The 16,511-nt window shown below is 31.1% G+C and overlaps 1 protein-coding gene across 1 annotated transcript; it reads right to left on the bottom strand.

Annotated features, from left to right (window-relative positions):
* Positions 1–5,332: 5,332 nt before the first annotated feature.
* Positions 5,333–15,873, bottom strand: BI-1 (Bax Inhibitor-1). Its single transcript, XM_040725916.2, has 5 exons — positions 15,638–15,873; positions 11,407–11,639; positions 9,633–9,859; positions 8,977–9,147; positions 5,333–5,764 (listed from the first exon to the last, which is right to left on the bottom strand). Exons 1-5 carry the CDS (start codon positions 15,682–15,684, stop codon positions 5,726–5,728), a joined length of 717 nt encoding a protein of 238 aa, XP_040581850.1. The 5' UTR covers positions 15,685–15,873; the 3' UTR covers positions 5,333–5,725.
* Positions 15,874–16,511: the final 638 nt, after the last annotated feature.

The following is a 16,511-nucleotide window of genomic DNA, read 5'->3' as shown; positions in this document are numbered from 1 at the left end:
TAGTTATAAGTAAGATAATATTGCGCAGTAATAAAGATTGAAGGTGCTACTTTCGGGTTGAAATTGATGTACGTTGTGTGAACAAATTTTTTTGAAAACTTTCCATGATACTAGATAAATAAATGTTTTGAAATCCATTATTTTTTATTTTTTAACCATCCGCGATTTTGAAGGCTATCTTGAGATGACTTATTTTCTAGCAAATGGTGCGATTAAACAAAGCAACTGATTAAAAAAAAATTGACTAGGTGAAAGATTAAAAATGTATCTACATTAAATATAAGTGACTTCAAATTGATTCCCCAATTTAAATAATGAACATCCTAGATTTCTATGGGGATCTCCTAAATACTTCTAGTCTTCATGCAAAAAATTTCCTCTCCGTAAATCGGCATTTTGTAACATACATACTGGTGTTGGGTTTCCGTCTGGAAATTCTTGACCCGTCTGATACCTTTATATTTTTTGTTGGATCGAATTAGTTCATTTCAACAAAAAAGCTCGGTGTTGACCGTTCTCATATAAAAATTTGGTGTAGATCGGTCCAAAGGAAAAATTCGGTCTAGTTCTGTTCTAGAAAATAGGTCTGGACCGATTTTCACTAGCCGAATGGGCCTAGCTATTGTATGACTAAATAATTCAGCGGCTGGCCAAACCCGTTGACTGGCAATTCCAACTACATCTAAATGATCAGAAATTAATTTATGGCATATTGAAAGATTCTCATTATCCTTATCTTATGGTTTTCTAATTGTCTCGATTAAAATGAGAGTTCCATCCTCTAATTGAAAGCCCTGATCAATGACATTATGTCTGAGTAACTTCAGTAAGTGAAGGACATCTACAAACCGTTTGTCCTTGTTGAATGGATTAGAAAAATACGTTTTATTAGTAGATAATCTTAAGTCTCTCCAAAAGCGGATATTTTTGGGTCCTATATCAGAAAACATTCCAATAAATGATCCCATTATTTTCCAATACTTAAATAACATTGAAAAATTGCTCCTTCGTTACCGAACAATCATAGTTGCTTCCAAGGACTTATCAATTCTCGAATGAATAGGAACTGAATTCGAGACATAAAATAAGATAAATATTATTTATCTGCAAAAGTATTATATTGTATCGAAATAGTATCAATCAAAATTTTCATGATATCTGGAAAGATCATCGGATTTTTTTAAATGAATAGACGATTGAATTTATAACGAATAATAGTTAAAATAATTCATTTTTTAAATGGTCATAATACCCGCAAATATTTTTTACTACTTGACTATAATCTTTATTGATTAATTGTTACTGAACGTCATGGAAGCAAATGTTTAATAAAACAAAAACTAATACCTATTTATATATAGTAACTTATAGTTAGGTCATGGATTACTTTATTAATTCGCGACAGCAAAATGAAAAAATAACCACAAACTTTTTGTACTCAATATCTAAAAATGTTGAATTTGTTAGCTCAATTTGTGTTCCGATATGAAGAGTTCCACATACATTCTGCCACGTTATGAAATAATTTTTTAAGTAAATATATTAAAATAATGCTAAGACATACGACTTTATTAACCCAATTTATTCAAGACCTTCAATATTATACATAGATCTAACTAATTGGAATATCATATATACCAAATAAATCATTATAAATGTAAAAGCAAGAAACTGTTTCCTCGCGTTTTTAATATATTTCATAAAATGATAACTGTTTTGTTGGTTATATATATTTTCAGGAGTTGATGATTGAATCACACTGATACAAAATGAATCCCTGGAGTTATAAAATTGAACTTCTTATTCGTTGACATAATCATGGATAGGTAAACAGGATATAGCTCGAACCATGATCATATATTAATGTATAAATTCAAAAGTGGAATACTAAAATACTAAAGTCTGTTATGTTATCCAATTTATACAATGGCCTCTGATAGCTTAGGACTATGATCGATCCTGATGTTAATCCGTCTTGAAATATGATGAGCAAAAAAGCAGAAAATATAAACCTTGATTTAGCTGCAAAATATATTGGAATGGATTATTTGTTAAGAGTGATAAGTTAAATAGAATGGCTGAGAGATAAAATACTAATTTAGGAAATGTCGATACGGCCCACGATTTTATTTCACCTAAATATAATATCTTAAATATAATAATGGTTTTAATGAACACTGTAATTCTGCTGTAGAAGCTGTTGGTAGTATATTCCAAAACAAGGAATGTCTACGAAAGACGATTTTGCACAATACCTACATATTTTTCTTTGGAATAGAATAGAATAGCAGGCTTCCTCCTTGATCTTCGTTTCATCAAAACATAAGACGGCTAGGTTTTCATTTGGAACTTCTGTTCATTGTAATTGTTGAGAGACAATTTCGATAATGTTAGATTGAACACCAGGCATTGTTTTCAAATTTCGGATCCACTTTTTTAATGTTGATACGCAAGGAACCGGAAGAAGGTCACTGGACTGAATGTATCTGTAAGCTTTTGAGGAGAGAGACTTGAGTACCAGTCCTTGAATAATATCCTCTTATTCCATCTACCACAGTTATTCCTGCTGACGATAAGTTTACTTTGAACCTTAGTAAAAACATTTTCAAGTTCTCCTTTCATTGAGTCTGGAAAATATCATCTAGATTTTAGCTTCTTGTTCTCCGATTGGATGATCTTAACAGTTTCCTGAATTTGCTGATTTTTTTTCCTAAGAGACTTGAGTTCTTGTTATAGTTGATCTAGTTATTTTTATCGGTCATCAATAGGTCATTTGCTGTATAAGTTTGAGTGGAGGAGTGGTATATTTTTACTTTGCTACGAGATGATGTCTCAGCTAGTTCCAATGGCGTTTGAACGGAGGCTTCAGCAAATTTAAGCTCAACAACATCAGGAACATCAGCCCGTGCTAAATAATGGGGAATTGGAGCTGTTTCTTCATTCGCCTTCAAATGGAACAAACAAAATCCTTTATTTTCTTCTTTGCTTCCCTTTCGCTTGTGGTCGGCAGAGGTTTTTTTCCCGGTACAATATTTTTGGAAGGAATAACCTCCAATTTTAATTTTCTTTTTAGAAGCAATCCCAATAGTTCATTCCTTAAATCTCTCTCATATTTGTTTTCCTCAAAATGATTTTCACAAATTCTGGGTGTCTTTCCAAGGTGATCCTTTCGATGGGAGGCTCTTTCCCAAATCTTTCCCTTTAAGCAACCCCTAGGAAAATCGTGGTAAACCACATTATTATGTGAGCCAGAAACGGCAGCTGCACAAAACCAAGTTTTATTGTGGGACTCCATCGCCAGTCACAAAATAAATTTATGAATTTAATATGAGTAGGACTTAAGTCCTCCAGTAATTACTATTAAAACGATAACTTAACAATATATTATTATCGACTCTAACGTTACAAAAACAATCCTTCTATTTAGGTTGACTAGCGGTGGGTACGGTACAACAATTTGAAAAGGAGTACTGGCCCGATGTATGTTATTGACATACCTTGTATTTCTAGTTACCTTGGTTTGAGTGAGTTGATCTGAGGGTGTGAAAATGGATATATTACAGAATGATAACTTAGAGTAATAAAAAGCATATAAAACACAAACAAACTTTCATTAAAATCTTCAAGACCCTAGCCAGTAGATTGTGATGCAATCCCTACAGGTCTCAGAAGCGAAGGATTCACTTCTGTAAATGCATCAGCTAGGAGTACATTTAGGTCACAAGATAGTTCAAGCAATTGGAACGTTTATTTTGTATTAGCGATAAGTTTATTTCTATTCTTGAAAAATCAACTTTATACCTTGATGACGGTACTCTTCCATTTAGTGTATTATAATAAATAAATGACGGATTCCCATATCACCTAAATACTTTCATTTCTGTCGAGATTGCAATTACTATCAGAGTAAATATATGGTGGGCTCACACGAGAAACCCCAATCGTGTCTATGGCGTATACGTAAAGAAAAAACTAGATATAGTGATTACAAAAAAGGAAAAACAGTTGAGGCGTGTGCTCTTTCTTCTTTTTTATTCGTGATTTAATCAGTTGTCGGGTTGTGTTAACAAGAATTATCGCCTATCTTTGGTGTAAATCGTTTTTTTAAATGCATCATAAAAAAAATATATATTCTCTTCTATATAGCAGTAATTTATTTTCACAGTGACAACACGGCTGGGTTAGGAAAGTCAACAGGCACTCCTGTCTTATATCCCCTTTTTGTAACAGGTGGGTAAGAGAGCTCCCATTATTAAGTAATTACTCGTACTTATTTTTTTTTCGACTAGAGGTACCTCAGAGACCTGCTGCAACTCACCCGTAACGCTGCATAGTATTTTCAAGGTCCCATTAGACACTCGATGATACTGCAGCAATCTTCAAAACGAAAACCCATTATCCTTACTTAAGACAGCATAAGGTTGACCATGGAATCCTCTAAGGAGTGTCTAAAAACTCAACTGTAGAAGCAACAAGCCCTGATAATGGACACGCTAAAACGTTTTACTCATGCCCAACCTTTGAAAGACTGAAATAAGTTTTTTCAATTATGTTTGAACGAGTAGGGAGTTTCAGAGTGTAAACTTGACTGGAAACGCCTCTGGTGCAGATCCTGGTAGTAGTAAAAAATACTTTAGCGAGGCCTCCAGGCAAAATCACCACCTCGAAATGTCCTTGGAGTACATCTCGAAGGTTCAATGTATTGATTCAAGAAAATATCTTGAAATTAAGATAATCCATACTTAACCGAGTAAAAAGAGAAGGGAACTTAGTAGAAGTATTTAACTTTTGACGTACGTATATGGTTCCTATTCTACGCCAAAGGTGATCCGCCACAATAAGAAATTAGAGTCAAACTCAACATGATCTCACTTATCAGAAGAAAATAAGTTAAATATTTATTATAACTTTAGAAAAACAATTAAATAAATGTAGAATGACTATTATTACAAATATATTGCTCCTTCCAAAGAATTACAAAATCAATTTAACCTCAATATTTATAAAAATAATTGAAAAAAATGATTATTATCATGCCTTTTTAAAACAATTTACAAGAAAGATATGCGAGAATGCTAGGGTCAGAGGAAGAAGTTCGGCGACCTATTAAATAATGAACAAAAAAGAACAAAGATCACAAACAGCAACCATTTTTCCTTTTCTAATTTTAAAGGTAGTTTTTTTCCTTACAAACTACTCAACTCTAAATATGAGTAGAGTACTAGCTATTACCAAGTATGTGAATCAGTTGATTGTACAATCAATTAAGCCAATTAAATAATTTTGGCAGACTCGACATTAAAATAATGAACAATACAAAACACATTGATGATTATTTATCAAATGGTTTTTTTATTAATAATATTATATTAGTTACGACACATACAGTAACAACAATAATTTAGATTTACAAAAGTTGGTCTCCGCGTAAAAAAAATACAATTTTTTATTTAGATAACGAAATATAATTTTTATTAAATTGTTTTATTTAGTAACATCCACAGTCAAAAAAAAAGTAAGTAAGTAACGAATAGTTTGGTGAACAACTGCATTTTGCATAATTTTTTGTTTTTTTTTTCTCCAAAAAGTAAATGAATAAAGAAAAAATTAATAAAAATAAAAAGAAACTCACACTTACTATAAATACATTGAATTTTTACATGTAGGTTGTTCCTGTTTGAAACTCACTGAAAAAAATAAGTTTCAACAGATATATATTTTTTTTTTATTTCGAATTTTGGTTTTTCTTATCTCTTGGTTTTTCCTTTAAAAAAAAAAAAAAAAAAAAAAAACATTAGTAGAGTTGAAAATCCCAAGCCTTTTTTAGTATGTGATTTATGTTGCTGTGAGCAATATGAACAGTGTTTAATCAATCTGTTACCATTATTATTTTATTCTTGAGCAGATCAAATCTATGTATAAAGTGATACCCAGTAATTTACTATAAAGCCATTTTTCTTCAAGGACATTTGACCTTAACACTGAAATAAATGAGGTGTATACGTCGTCATTGTTTATTTTAGGTTGAAATGAATGTTCCCTTTGATTTTTAAATTTAAGTAATATTTATTTATTAATAATGATGGAATTATGTTCTTGCTTCATAATATGCTTATTTGTCAATCCATGGGCCTTTTCTAGTATGAACAACCCATCATGTCTAATCATAATTACTAACAAAGAAGTGAGCAGCAATTGTTCTATTCAAATCGTTGCTGTTAATTTATTTCTGTTTTTCTTATTATAATAAATAATATTACCTACTTTGTCTCTGGTTCAAATTATTTACATAGTGAGATTTTGTTGGTGTATGTATTGAAATTTTGGGGCATGATTCCATTATTTTTTTCAAGGGAAAACAACCATTTAATGCGTCTTATAGTAATACACATTACATATTTTGATTAAAAATTCCAAAGGAACATCAATTTTAACCAAAAATAACAAAGACGACGTATAAATCTCTTTATTTATTTATTAAGGCAAAATATCCTTGAAGCAAAAAGGTTTTAAGGCAAAATAGAGAAAATTATTTATGACCGTATAAAGTGTAATCACGGGTGGGTGTGCTCATGAATAACAGAAAGTAACACACAGAATTTGTTGAGGACTTTTAAGTCTAAGTACTTGTTGGACTCAGTGTAAAATTGAGGGTCGAAAACAGAGTAATTCCTCCCTATATCCGTGTTTGATCACACATCATGACAGCTTCGCTACTTTCCTACAAAACATTCTTCAAATCGAGAGGATTGGATTGTGATTTTTTTTTATTTTTAACATACCGAAAATATATTTATATATAGATTTGTATAAAATATCTACTGGGTGTATGTAAAAATAAAAAACCGAAAAAATGACATGATAATCCTCACGATTTGGAAGAATATTTTGGAGAAGAGCAGAGTAATTGTCATGAAATTTCATTGCATTAGTACGCATGAGATGAAGGAAATAAACACGAATCACACTCCGTAAATAGCAAAAACACAATGGTTGGAATGACTGACGTCGATCCTCAATTCTACTCAGAGTCAAACAAGGAAATATACTTGTAACACCCAAACTCCATCATTCACGAGGACAAACAATCGTGTTTACACTTTATACTTGGGCGTTCACAAGTCCCACTCCGTATCAACAAGGACATAGTTAGGAATTACTCCGATGTCGATCCTGAAGTGTACTCAGAGTTCAACACGGACTTACACATGCATTAGTGATTAATTTATCTGAAGTGTTCTCTCTTCAATTAATAAAAAATAATGATAACAGTTCTGGAAAATAAAAGCACTATTCAAATTGCCAAATAGTAAAATCTATCGCATGCGTTATGGATAATTATTATACTACTCTATCTATACTCTCATAAAGGCGTGAATTCCCCCATCACATGACAGAACCTCGAAATTATCCCAGTTGGTGCAACTTTGCCTATATGCTCTGAAGGTTGATTGATTGAAGTTGAATAAACTATAGCAGGGACGACACAAAAAGGGGCCCACAATTATCATATAGCAAGGGGTGAAAGCCCTTTACATTTCAGTGATTGACTCATTGCCCCCTACATTTTCAAAACAGTGCGTGAAGCTTGTATAATATTGCTGTGTATAATTCCTACTGTTATTGAGGAATAGTTCTAAGTTGGGATGGCTTAATAAATACAATATCAAAGAATAATGCAGATTTGGTCGGTAATAGGTAACTTCGTAAAAAACATTAATCGCATAAATTTATGAGGAAACGGGGCATAGACTTTTTCCTTATCATTTTATACCCCAAATGTTGGGGATGTTTCAGGTACCGGCGATACTTAAGTACCTATTAAAAGCCCTATTTCCTCTTTAATTTATACGAAGTGTCCTTGTATGAAGTTCACCGACTTGGTCATAGTTTCCGTAATAGAGCAAAGGCTATTGCTGGAAAAAAGTTATCTGTATTCATTTCGTTACAGAAAAGAGGGATCATGTTGGGCAAAGTAATAAGCGGAAAAACTTTGGTAAGAAAGATTCCACTACTGATCAAGGAAACGAATTCAAATGAAATGGTATATTAAACATTAATATAATACTATTTAATAAAATTGTATCTATTAATGTGGTTTTCGAATTTCGTATTTCGTTTATCGAAGTGTTCAAAATAACCAAATTTCGAACGAAAAAAATTATTTATTTATTACACGTATCTATTTTTGTTATGACGACTAATATATTTATCTATTTTTGCTTTTTTATCCCTGATTAATACTACTACTAATATATGCATTAATGTAGTGTTGGATCGGGGTTCTTGGACTGATTTTCTAATCTGCCTCCTCTTTCGTTCTTTTTTTTTATCGGTCCGATCTTTTTTACAATTGAACCGTCCTAAGGACCGATACGTCCAGCTATATTTTTATAGTCTTCACTCCTAGCTAGGATTGAATAATATTAAAAAACGAAAATAATAATGAATAATAGTTAGAAACTATAACAATAAGTTCTAGCGACACACTTCCAACTTTAAACTTCAGGTATCTTGTCTTTTTGAAAGACCCTATATTGAACAGCTTAAATGTCTAGGTTACCAAGATGACTATACAGTCACCTTGATAGTAACTACTTCATTTCAGCTGTTGTAGTCACCAGAATAAACCGTTAAGGACCGGTCATAGGTCTGACAAATTTTATTAGACTGCACCGATTGGATTGCAGTTATTTTAGACTGATCCAAAAACTAATCCCATGACTATATATTAACAAAAAACGCTTGTAATCACATAATCTTTCCATTTCGAAAAAGAAATTTGTTGAGATTTAAAGATCATAATAATATTTGGAATTCTTACAAATAAATTACTCATTGATCCCTTCTATAATTGCTCTGTTCTGCCATGTGATGGCAGTTTTATGTGAACCTTCAGAAACAAACAAAATATATACAGGGGCGTAATCAGCAATAGCAAAACCGTGACTACGCAACTGGTATATGAGTAGTTACCTTATCCATCAAAATAATCATAATATCCTTTAAAATATTGACAAAGTCAATAAATAAGTCCACGCTATGACGGATAAAATCCTTGTCTCCAGCTTCACATTTTTGAATGATGTTTTGAGTATCAAAAACCACGAATCCACAAAAAACTGCAAGTCCAGCCCAGAGTTGTATCTATAAAAATTAAAGTTAAGAATACGTCAACGTCGAAATACATCATTTTAATCAAAAACATACAACATCATTTGAAAAGTGTGTACGTAAAGCTATCGCTATATGCACTACATGTGTTTGAAGATTGTACATGTTGCAAATTTACGCCTCATTACTTTATTATTAATTTATTTTTATACTCGCAACAACTGTTCATTGATGCAATCATTTCATTTTGATCTATTAATAATACTCATCTATTATCATATATGAACGGGTAATCTAACTGAGATCATTTGAGTTTTGATATGTGACACAGAATACTTATTAGAAAAGTTATATTAAATAAAATATTGAATATGTAATTGAATTTTAATCGTTTCGCTATAAGAATATATAAGGTTTGATTAAAGACAAATGTAGAGGGCATTTTTTATTTATAGTCCTCTAAATCCCAATGTCTCCGTACTATAATCGACGTTACTAGCAGGATATAAAAAAATTACCTTGAAGATTAAGTAAGAATGTGCAAAATAAGAGATGAGGGACAGCCAGAATAATGAGCTCAGAGCAGACAACAAAACTCCACCCAAATAAAGATATTGTCTACTAGGAGCATAGAGTGCCATTCCACTGAAAGCAGCGAAGATAGAAATTGCCATTAGGAAGCTTGATGGTATAATTGCTGGATTTTTCATCATTGCCATGGACATGAGTGGGCCAAAACCAACGCCTAAAAAGTAAACATTTAAATTAGACAATTTCTCAATATAGCAATATATCAATGAAACGAAAAAATCCCCGTGCTTATATAAATACCAAATTTGTCAACGGGATTTTACAATCAAAATATGGATGAGATAAAATATTCATTACATTGTATTTTAAATAAAGGAAAATTATCTCAGAAACATGCACTAATATATTACATTTAGAGCATGAAAAATAATTGTATTTACATCATCCAAGTAATCATTTGAATAAATGTTTGGAACAAGATTGGATATGGGCCTGAGGTCATATATATATTTCTTCATTTGTCCTATTTATTTAAAAATATATATAATCATTACATTACTTTGATTGATATCATGATTGCATATATATATTAGTAAACTTTCATGAAAATATGATAAACCGTATAATGTTCACGCATTAAATAAGTCCATTGTACAAATTTTGTGATTTTTTGTAAAAATCAAAATGCTTAAAGATTATTGTTAGAAATTGCGAATTTTTAATTGTTTAAAGTAATTGTTTTTGGGGATATTTATATTTAAAAAAAATGATTTTCTTCCTATATAAACATGTCTAAAATTAGATTTGTTATTTTTCAACAAAAAAACATTTGGTGTAAGCACTTTTTCGATAAGCTAATACATTTACAAGAATAGAAGCTATTACGTCAGAAATTCCAATTTTCTTCTATTTCTTGAAGCATTTATTATATATTTGCAATTGCAAAAGTTGGAAGTTTTTAAGTAAAAAATTTCAAACTGCTCAAATCGAGAATTCGAAAACGGATGTATCAAATATGATACGTATTATAGAGATAAATAAAACCTTTTTGTTAAAAGGAAATTACTGCTTTCATTGTAGATAATGTTGTATTGTCCAGTACAGTTCATTCCTAAAACTTATTAAGTTCCGTCATTGATGATTTTTTATTGTACTGATAGTACTCAGGGGCTGATATGATCGTCCTTAAGACTGGAATGGACTGAACCGAATAAACAAGGACTGGCAACTGCCACAACATTAGCTATAAATATAGATACAATGACCAAAGATGAAAATAACACTATAATGAAAGAGGGACGGGCTTTTTCTAGTTGCTACCTGAATATATGTTTGTTTATTTTCCAAAACTGTTATCATTATTATACTTATATTATTGAAGAGAGTACATTTAAGTATAAAGTAATCACTAGTCCGTGAAAGACGAAAAGTAACACTGAGTATTTGTTGGGGAGCTATGAGTCTAACTCCTTGTTGGACTTGGTGTAGAATTGAGGATAAACATTTGAGTAATTCCTCCCTATATCGTTGCTAGAATCGGTGTGGTGGGATTTGTATTTATTTCTCTCATCTCATAGCTACTCGCAGCTAATTTAATGAAATGTCATGACACAGTTAAGCTCCTCTCCTATCAAAACTTCTTTGAAATATCAGGGGAACCTCGTTCATTTTCGGTTTCTTTTATTTTAAAGTACCGATGGATTATATTATTTTCACCTATGGATAAAGCACGTATTTAAATATATATATACCACTACCCACCGTTCAAAAAAGCAAAACCAAGAAGCATGCTCAAACGCTGCAATCGATTCTTTCCATTATCAGAAGAAAAAAATAAAGCTAAAGCCAGAAATGTAGAGATCAAATTCGGCAAGAACCCAATGTGTTGAAAGAAGCTCGAGTACATTTGAACATATCCTCCAACGGCAAAGGATGTAACTGATAATCCCAAGCATGCATAAACATTCTTTAAATGCTTCTTGACTGGAGCATCTCTGAAAATAAAAATACATTATAAACAAATATTAATTAAAATAAATAATTAATGATCGTTATCTTATCTATATATAAACAAAAATCAGGAAATAGAAAAATGACCAATAAAGCGTTTTCACGGACGTCATAAATTGCATCATAATTGAAGGAGACGCCATTTTGGGGGCTCAAAGTTGAATCTCAATGAAACTCCATCAAATGGCTTGATGAATAATAAAAAAGACTTAACATCTACAACGAACACTATTTCATGCCTATAATAAACATTAATTTGAATATAATCAGAGTAATCTGTATTAAAAATCCCTCTGAAATGTCTAAATTTGTACAATTAATTCTTTTCTGATTCATCAGACGATAATTAAAGGAAAACATCTTATTCTTTCCATTCTAATAGTTAATTTGTAACTAGAGTATGGAAATGAGATTGTATAACGATGTAATAACATATTTTTAATACATTTTCGGGTCTGATATATATTAAAACGAGGCAATAGAGGGATAGATTTTCGATAGACAGTAAGGTTTAAATCCTTTTATTTGTTGTTTCTATTTTGAAATCCAATAGTTTTCTATTTTCCTTTATATTAATGAAAAAAAAAAGGATTTTTATTGCTATAAAACTTGATTGTTTAGGCCACAAAATGGCTGACATCAAGAATGATGACGTTGCAAAAAAACGCTCTATACATTTATTTACATTATATATCTACATACAGCTCAATATTTAATGATTGCATTTTTATCAATTAAAAGCATTGTATTCAAATTTATGGATGAGCTGTTTAACTATAGTTAAGAGCCTTCATTTGATTTTAGGCTTAATTTGGCCACTTCAAATAATATCATCAATCGATTTCAAATTCTTGCATTGTGACCATAAATTGTTCTTACTTTAATTTGTGGCCTTTAAAAAAGATTTATTATTATATTTTGTTAGTATAAATAAAATGTAATTTGTCAAAGAGTAGATGGACAAAGGCAATCTAGGATCAATTTAGAGTAAAACCATTGTAGCTTGTTTTTGTGTTGACGGGCCACATATGAATGTAAACCCTTTCTACTAATAATGGATAGTTAAATGTCCAGCGATAGACATTTTCTGCTCCTTGAATACTTATAATAAGATCATTTATAGGGCTTCTTTGCAATATGAAGTTATTTTTTACAAGAAATTATTGAACAAATTGTATCCATACGATTTGACCTAGTAGTGTGGAGTTTTTAGGGTCATTTTATGGAATAACTTATATACAATCCCTGTCACAAGTACTTAAATATGAGACTCGTTAACGTAAAAACAAACTTAGGATGTTTTTGGTTTTTTTTAATTGGGTTCTTTCAATAGTAGTAACCTTCAATTTAATTCATTGTAAGCTCTAAATGAATCCTTTAGAGGCACCACAAGCTACATTTGTTTATATAAAAAAACAAAAAAACTAATTACAATGGAATAATATGAGATATTCTACATATTAGAAATCTGGAGTCAAAAAGAGTACCATAAATCATGCCTCTAGATCAGTGGTTCTCATTCAGGACTCCTCGGCGCCCTTGTACTCAGCAATTTGTATTAAAGGGCTTTGCATAAATAATATAAAAAACATTGGGCTGAGCTTATAGAATGTATAAGGATGGAGTTTTGCGATTAATTTATGAATTAAAATACAATTATAATATTTTCCCAAAACTAATGCTATTTTAAAATTTAGAAGGTTCTTCTCATTATAGCAGTAATTCATTTTCTAATAATATTAACATGGGTCTTAATTCAGTAGACTATAATTTTTTTCCGCCTTCTCGCACTATAGAAAAATTCAATTCTTAATTATGCGCCGCAAGATATGAAAAAGATTGGAAATCATTGCTATAGTTTATAACTACTAGTAATTTGAATTTAAAGGCCATAATTGGTCAAAATACTCTAAGAAATAACGAGATTTATGAAGAGCAAAAACTTGTAAGAATTCCTCACAATTTCTTTATATATGTACAGGGCTACTTTAATGTAAACAGGCAACATATCTGCCCTCATAAATATGTACAGTAGTACTTAGTTTTTCTTAAGATTCTAATGTCCAACCAAAAAAAGTCATATAAAATCTCCCTTACATTTGAAGAAATTGTTCTTTTTAGTACTTATGTAATCATGGATAGATATGTTTAAAACAATGGGATCCCCAACAAAATGTTTGTCGCTTCTTGATCACAGTTATGTAACAAATTGCGGTCAAATATAATCATATCATATGTGGGTATGTGAAAATTGTCTAAATCTTGGTGAGTGAAAATTCAAGATAAAAATATATGTTGACTAGTTTGATAGACAGAGATAGGATAATTACGTACATTTAAAAAAGTGTAATTTTATAACCTGCAAGATAATGTGCTTTTATTAATTATTACTTCCTATTTTAAAAATTCAGGCGTATTACTATAGTATATAGTATCTTTCAGAAGATATGTCGTCTATAAAAGTTGCCAACATATACTTTTCCTTCAAATTCAAACTCACGAGGATTTTGAGAATTTTCCCATCCCTAGAGATCACTATATTAACGATAGTGCTCTTTGCTCACTTTGCTTAAAACATACTTTTTTTAAATATACACTCACAAGGATTTTGACTATTTTCACATTTCTAACCATATGAATGTTAACTATGAGAAAATAAAAGCTCAAAACTCAGGTCCGCTTTAGTGTAGGGGCCTATCTGGTTCAAAGCCCAGGCGCCCACTGATGAGCTGATTTTTTTTCCTTCGTACTTATCCACAGGCTAGTAAGGCGTATAAATTTTCTCGGCTCCGGGGGCCTATCATTAGGTTAACGGAGGACATACCGTGAGTCTCATTCTTAATATTTGTTGCATATTACGAGGGGAAGAGGGATTTGCGCCCCACAAAATCTGGATCATGACGTTCGAATTGTCATATATTTGATGAAATGATCTTCTAACAAACGTACAAGAATCATTTAACACCTATATTTTCTATATATTCGCTAATATATTCAAATACATAGTATGTGGTGCGTCAACATATAAACAATCTAGATCAATTATTTAGAAAAAGAGATAATCCCAATTTATTATTTTGCTTTATAAGCGGTCTGATCAAAAGTAAGTCCTTATTTTCTAATTACGAATTCAGTTATCATTCGATTCTCAAATTTATTTTTACATTATGTTGGTAAACATATCCCAAACGTACTTTGACGATATCAGTTCTTTGTTTTGACATGGTACAAACGTGATACGTCTTTTGATGTGCTCTGTGATTTTCTATTATTGAACAAAAAATCAATTTTGGAGAAAATTCTTAAAAACGTTTGACAGAGAGTTTATTCCTCAAAATTTTAGCATTTAGTAAAAAATGATCATTTTAGAAGAATAAACAATCTGTCAAAAGTTGTTAAAACAATTTTCCCAATCTTGATTTTTTTTTTAATATTAGAAAATCGTTGAGTACACCAAAAGACGTATAACCTTTGTATCTGTCAAAAACAAACAATGTATATTGTCTGTATACGTTGTGGAAACGCGTGTACCAACATAATACAAATTATATTTAATAATCGTATGATAATTTAATTCGAAATGAGAAAATAACGGTTTCTTTTTGATCAGAGTAGTACAGCTCAATATCTAACAGACATATTTGAGTCAATTATAAGCTTATTATTCAAATTTCTCGGATAAGTGAAGATACTCAAGGTTTTTAGCTATAATTTAAAACCTTTATTTGATTTAGGAGACTTAAATTGGACCCGAAGTGGCCTTTCAAATAAAATCCATTAATTTATCATATGGTGACGATTATTTAGGCTACGGATCCAAAGAGTCAATAAAAATAAGTTACTGATATTCGTTAAGTACACAAATGTAATCCGTACTCAATTTTCTTAAAAATACTTCCAGCTTGCTTTTTTCTTGACGGACCACACATTCCAATCTCAAATGATGAGATCCTTAAAATGAAAGTGAATCTCTAATACTTACAAGCGAAGATGATAATTTTGAAACATTCCGGATATGGACGACGACATTCTCACTTGAAGTATGAAAATCAAACTCTTTCACTTCAATATCCTTTTATCTTCTTCTCTTATCCTGATGTCTTGGAAAATTGATAACTTTTTTATTTGATGTAAATTTTGAGGGGAGGCGCTTAATACTAATACTCTTGGCCTCTCAAAGCATCGTCATCTTATATGACGTCACTTGGAGGCGAAGAGGACTGTTGAATGTCCGGCACGTCTTTTTATAGCTAATGTGGGCGCTAGTATCGCAGCAAAAAGTAGGAGGATTTGAAATAGTTATGACTGAAAAGGGAAATCATTTTATTGAAATCTGAAAATCCAAGCTCAAAAGAAAGAGTATTAGACAAGAAAAGGATTTTTGCTACAAAATAGCTTCCCTTCAAGATACTTTTTTTAGTCTCTTTAGCTTCCTTGGGGGTTCATGTGGAAGGACCTATTCAAATATTGAAATACCGATACAAGTCCTCTAATAACAAAGTGGATATAGTTAGTGTTATCGTTGAACATGCTGTAAATTATTTTCCTTCTTTCAAAAAGTGGAAAGTGACCATGAAATTAATGAAACAAATTATGACAAATAATAAAAATACTTATATAGCTAAATGAAATTTATTTTGTCTTTATTCAAAGATTGGTAACTACTGAAGTGCTGAATGAATTACCAATTTATTCATCAAATTGAATCATAAATTGTGAAACCAGACTTTAAAATCTGACGCTTTTTCCGCCCAAACTTGTTAGTTGAATATGTATCTTTTTAATGTGACCATTATCTTGGTCATGTCATTAGTCATGGTGAGATAATCCTCTAAAAAGCACAGGCATTTTTATTT

The sequence above is a fragment of the Lepeophtheirus salmonis genome, chromosome Z (genome assembly GCF_016086655.4).
Source record: "Lepeophtheirus salmonis chromosome Z, UVic_Lsal_1.4, whole genome shotgun sequence".
NCBI classification, from domain to species: domain Eukaryota; kingdom Metazoa; phylum Arthropoda; class Copepoda; order Siphonostomatoida; family Caligidae; genus Lepeophtheirus; species Lepeophtheirus salmonis.
Note: the sequence above shows the minus strand (reverse complement) of the source record. Positions and strands in the feature narration are given on the sequence as shown.

Coding starts and splice junctions, on each gene's coding strand:
- BI-1 (XM_040725916.2), bottom strand. CDS start 15,684: ATGTCGTCGTCCATATCCGGAATGTTTCAAAATTATCATCTTCGCTT. Junction 9,860..11,406: donor TGGTTTTGCTTTTTTGAACG/GTGGGTAGTGGT, acceptor TTTACTTTTTAG/GCGTTGGTTTTGGCCCACTC. Junction 5,765..8,976: donor TGATTATTTTGATGGATAAG/GTAACTACTCAT, acceptor TTTTTTTTAAAG/GAAAAACCAAGAGATAAGAA.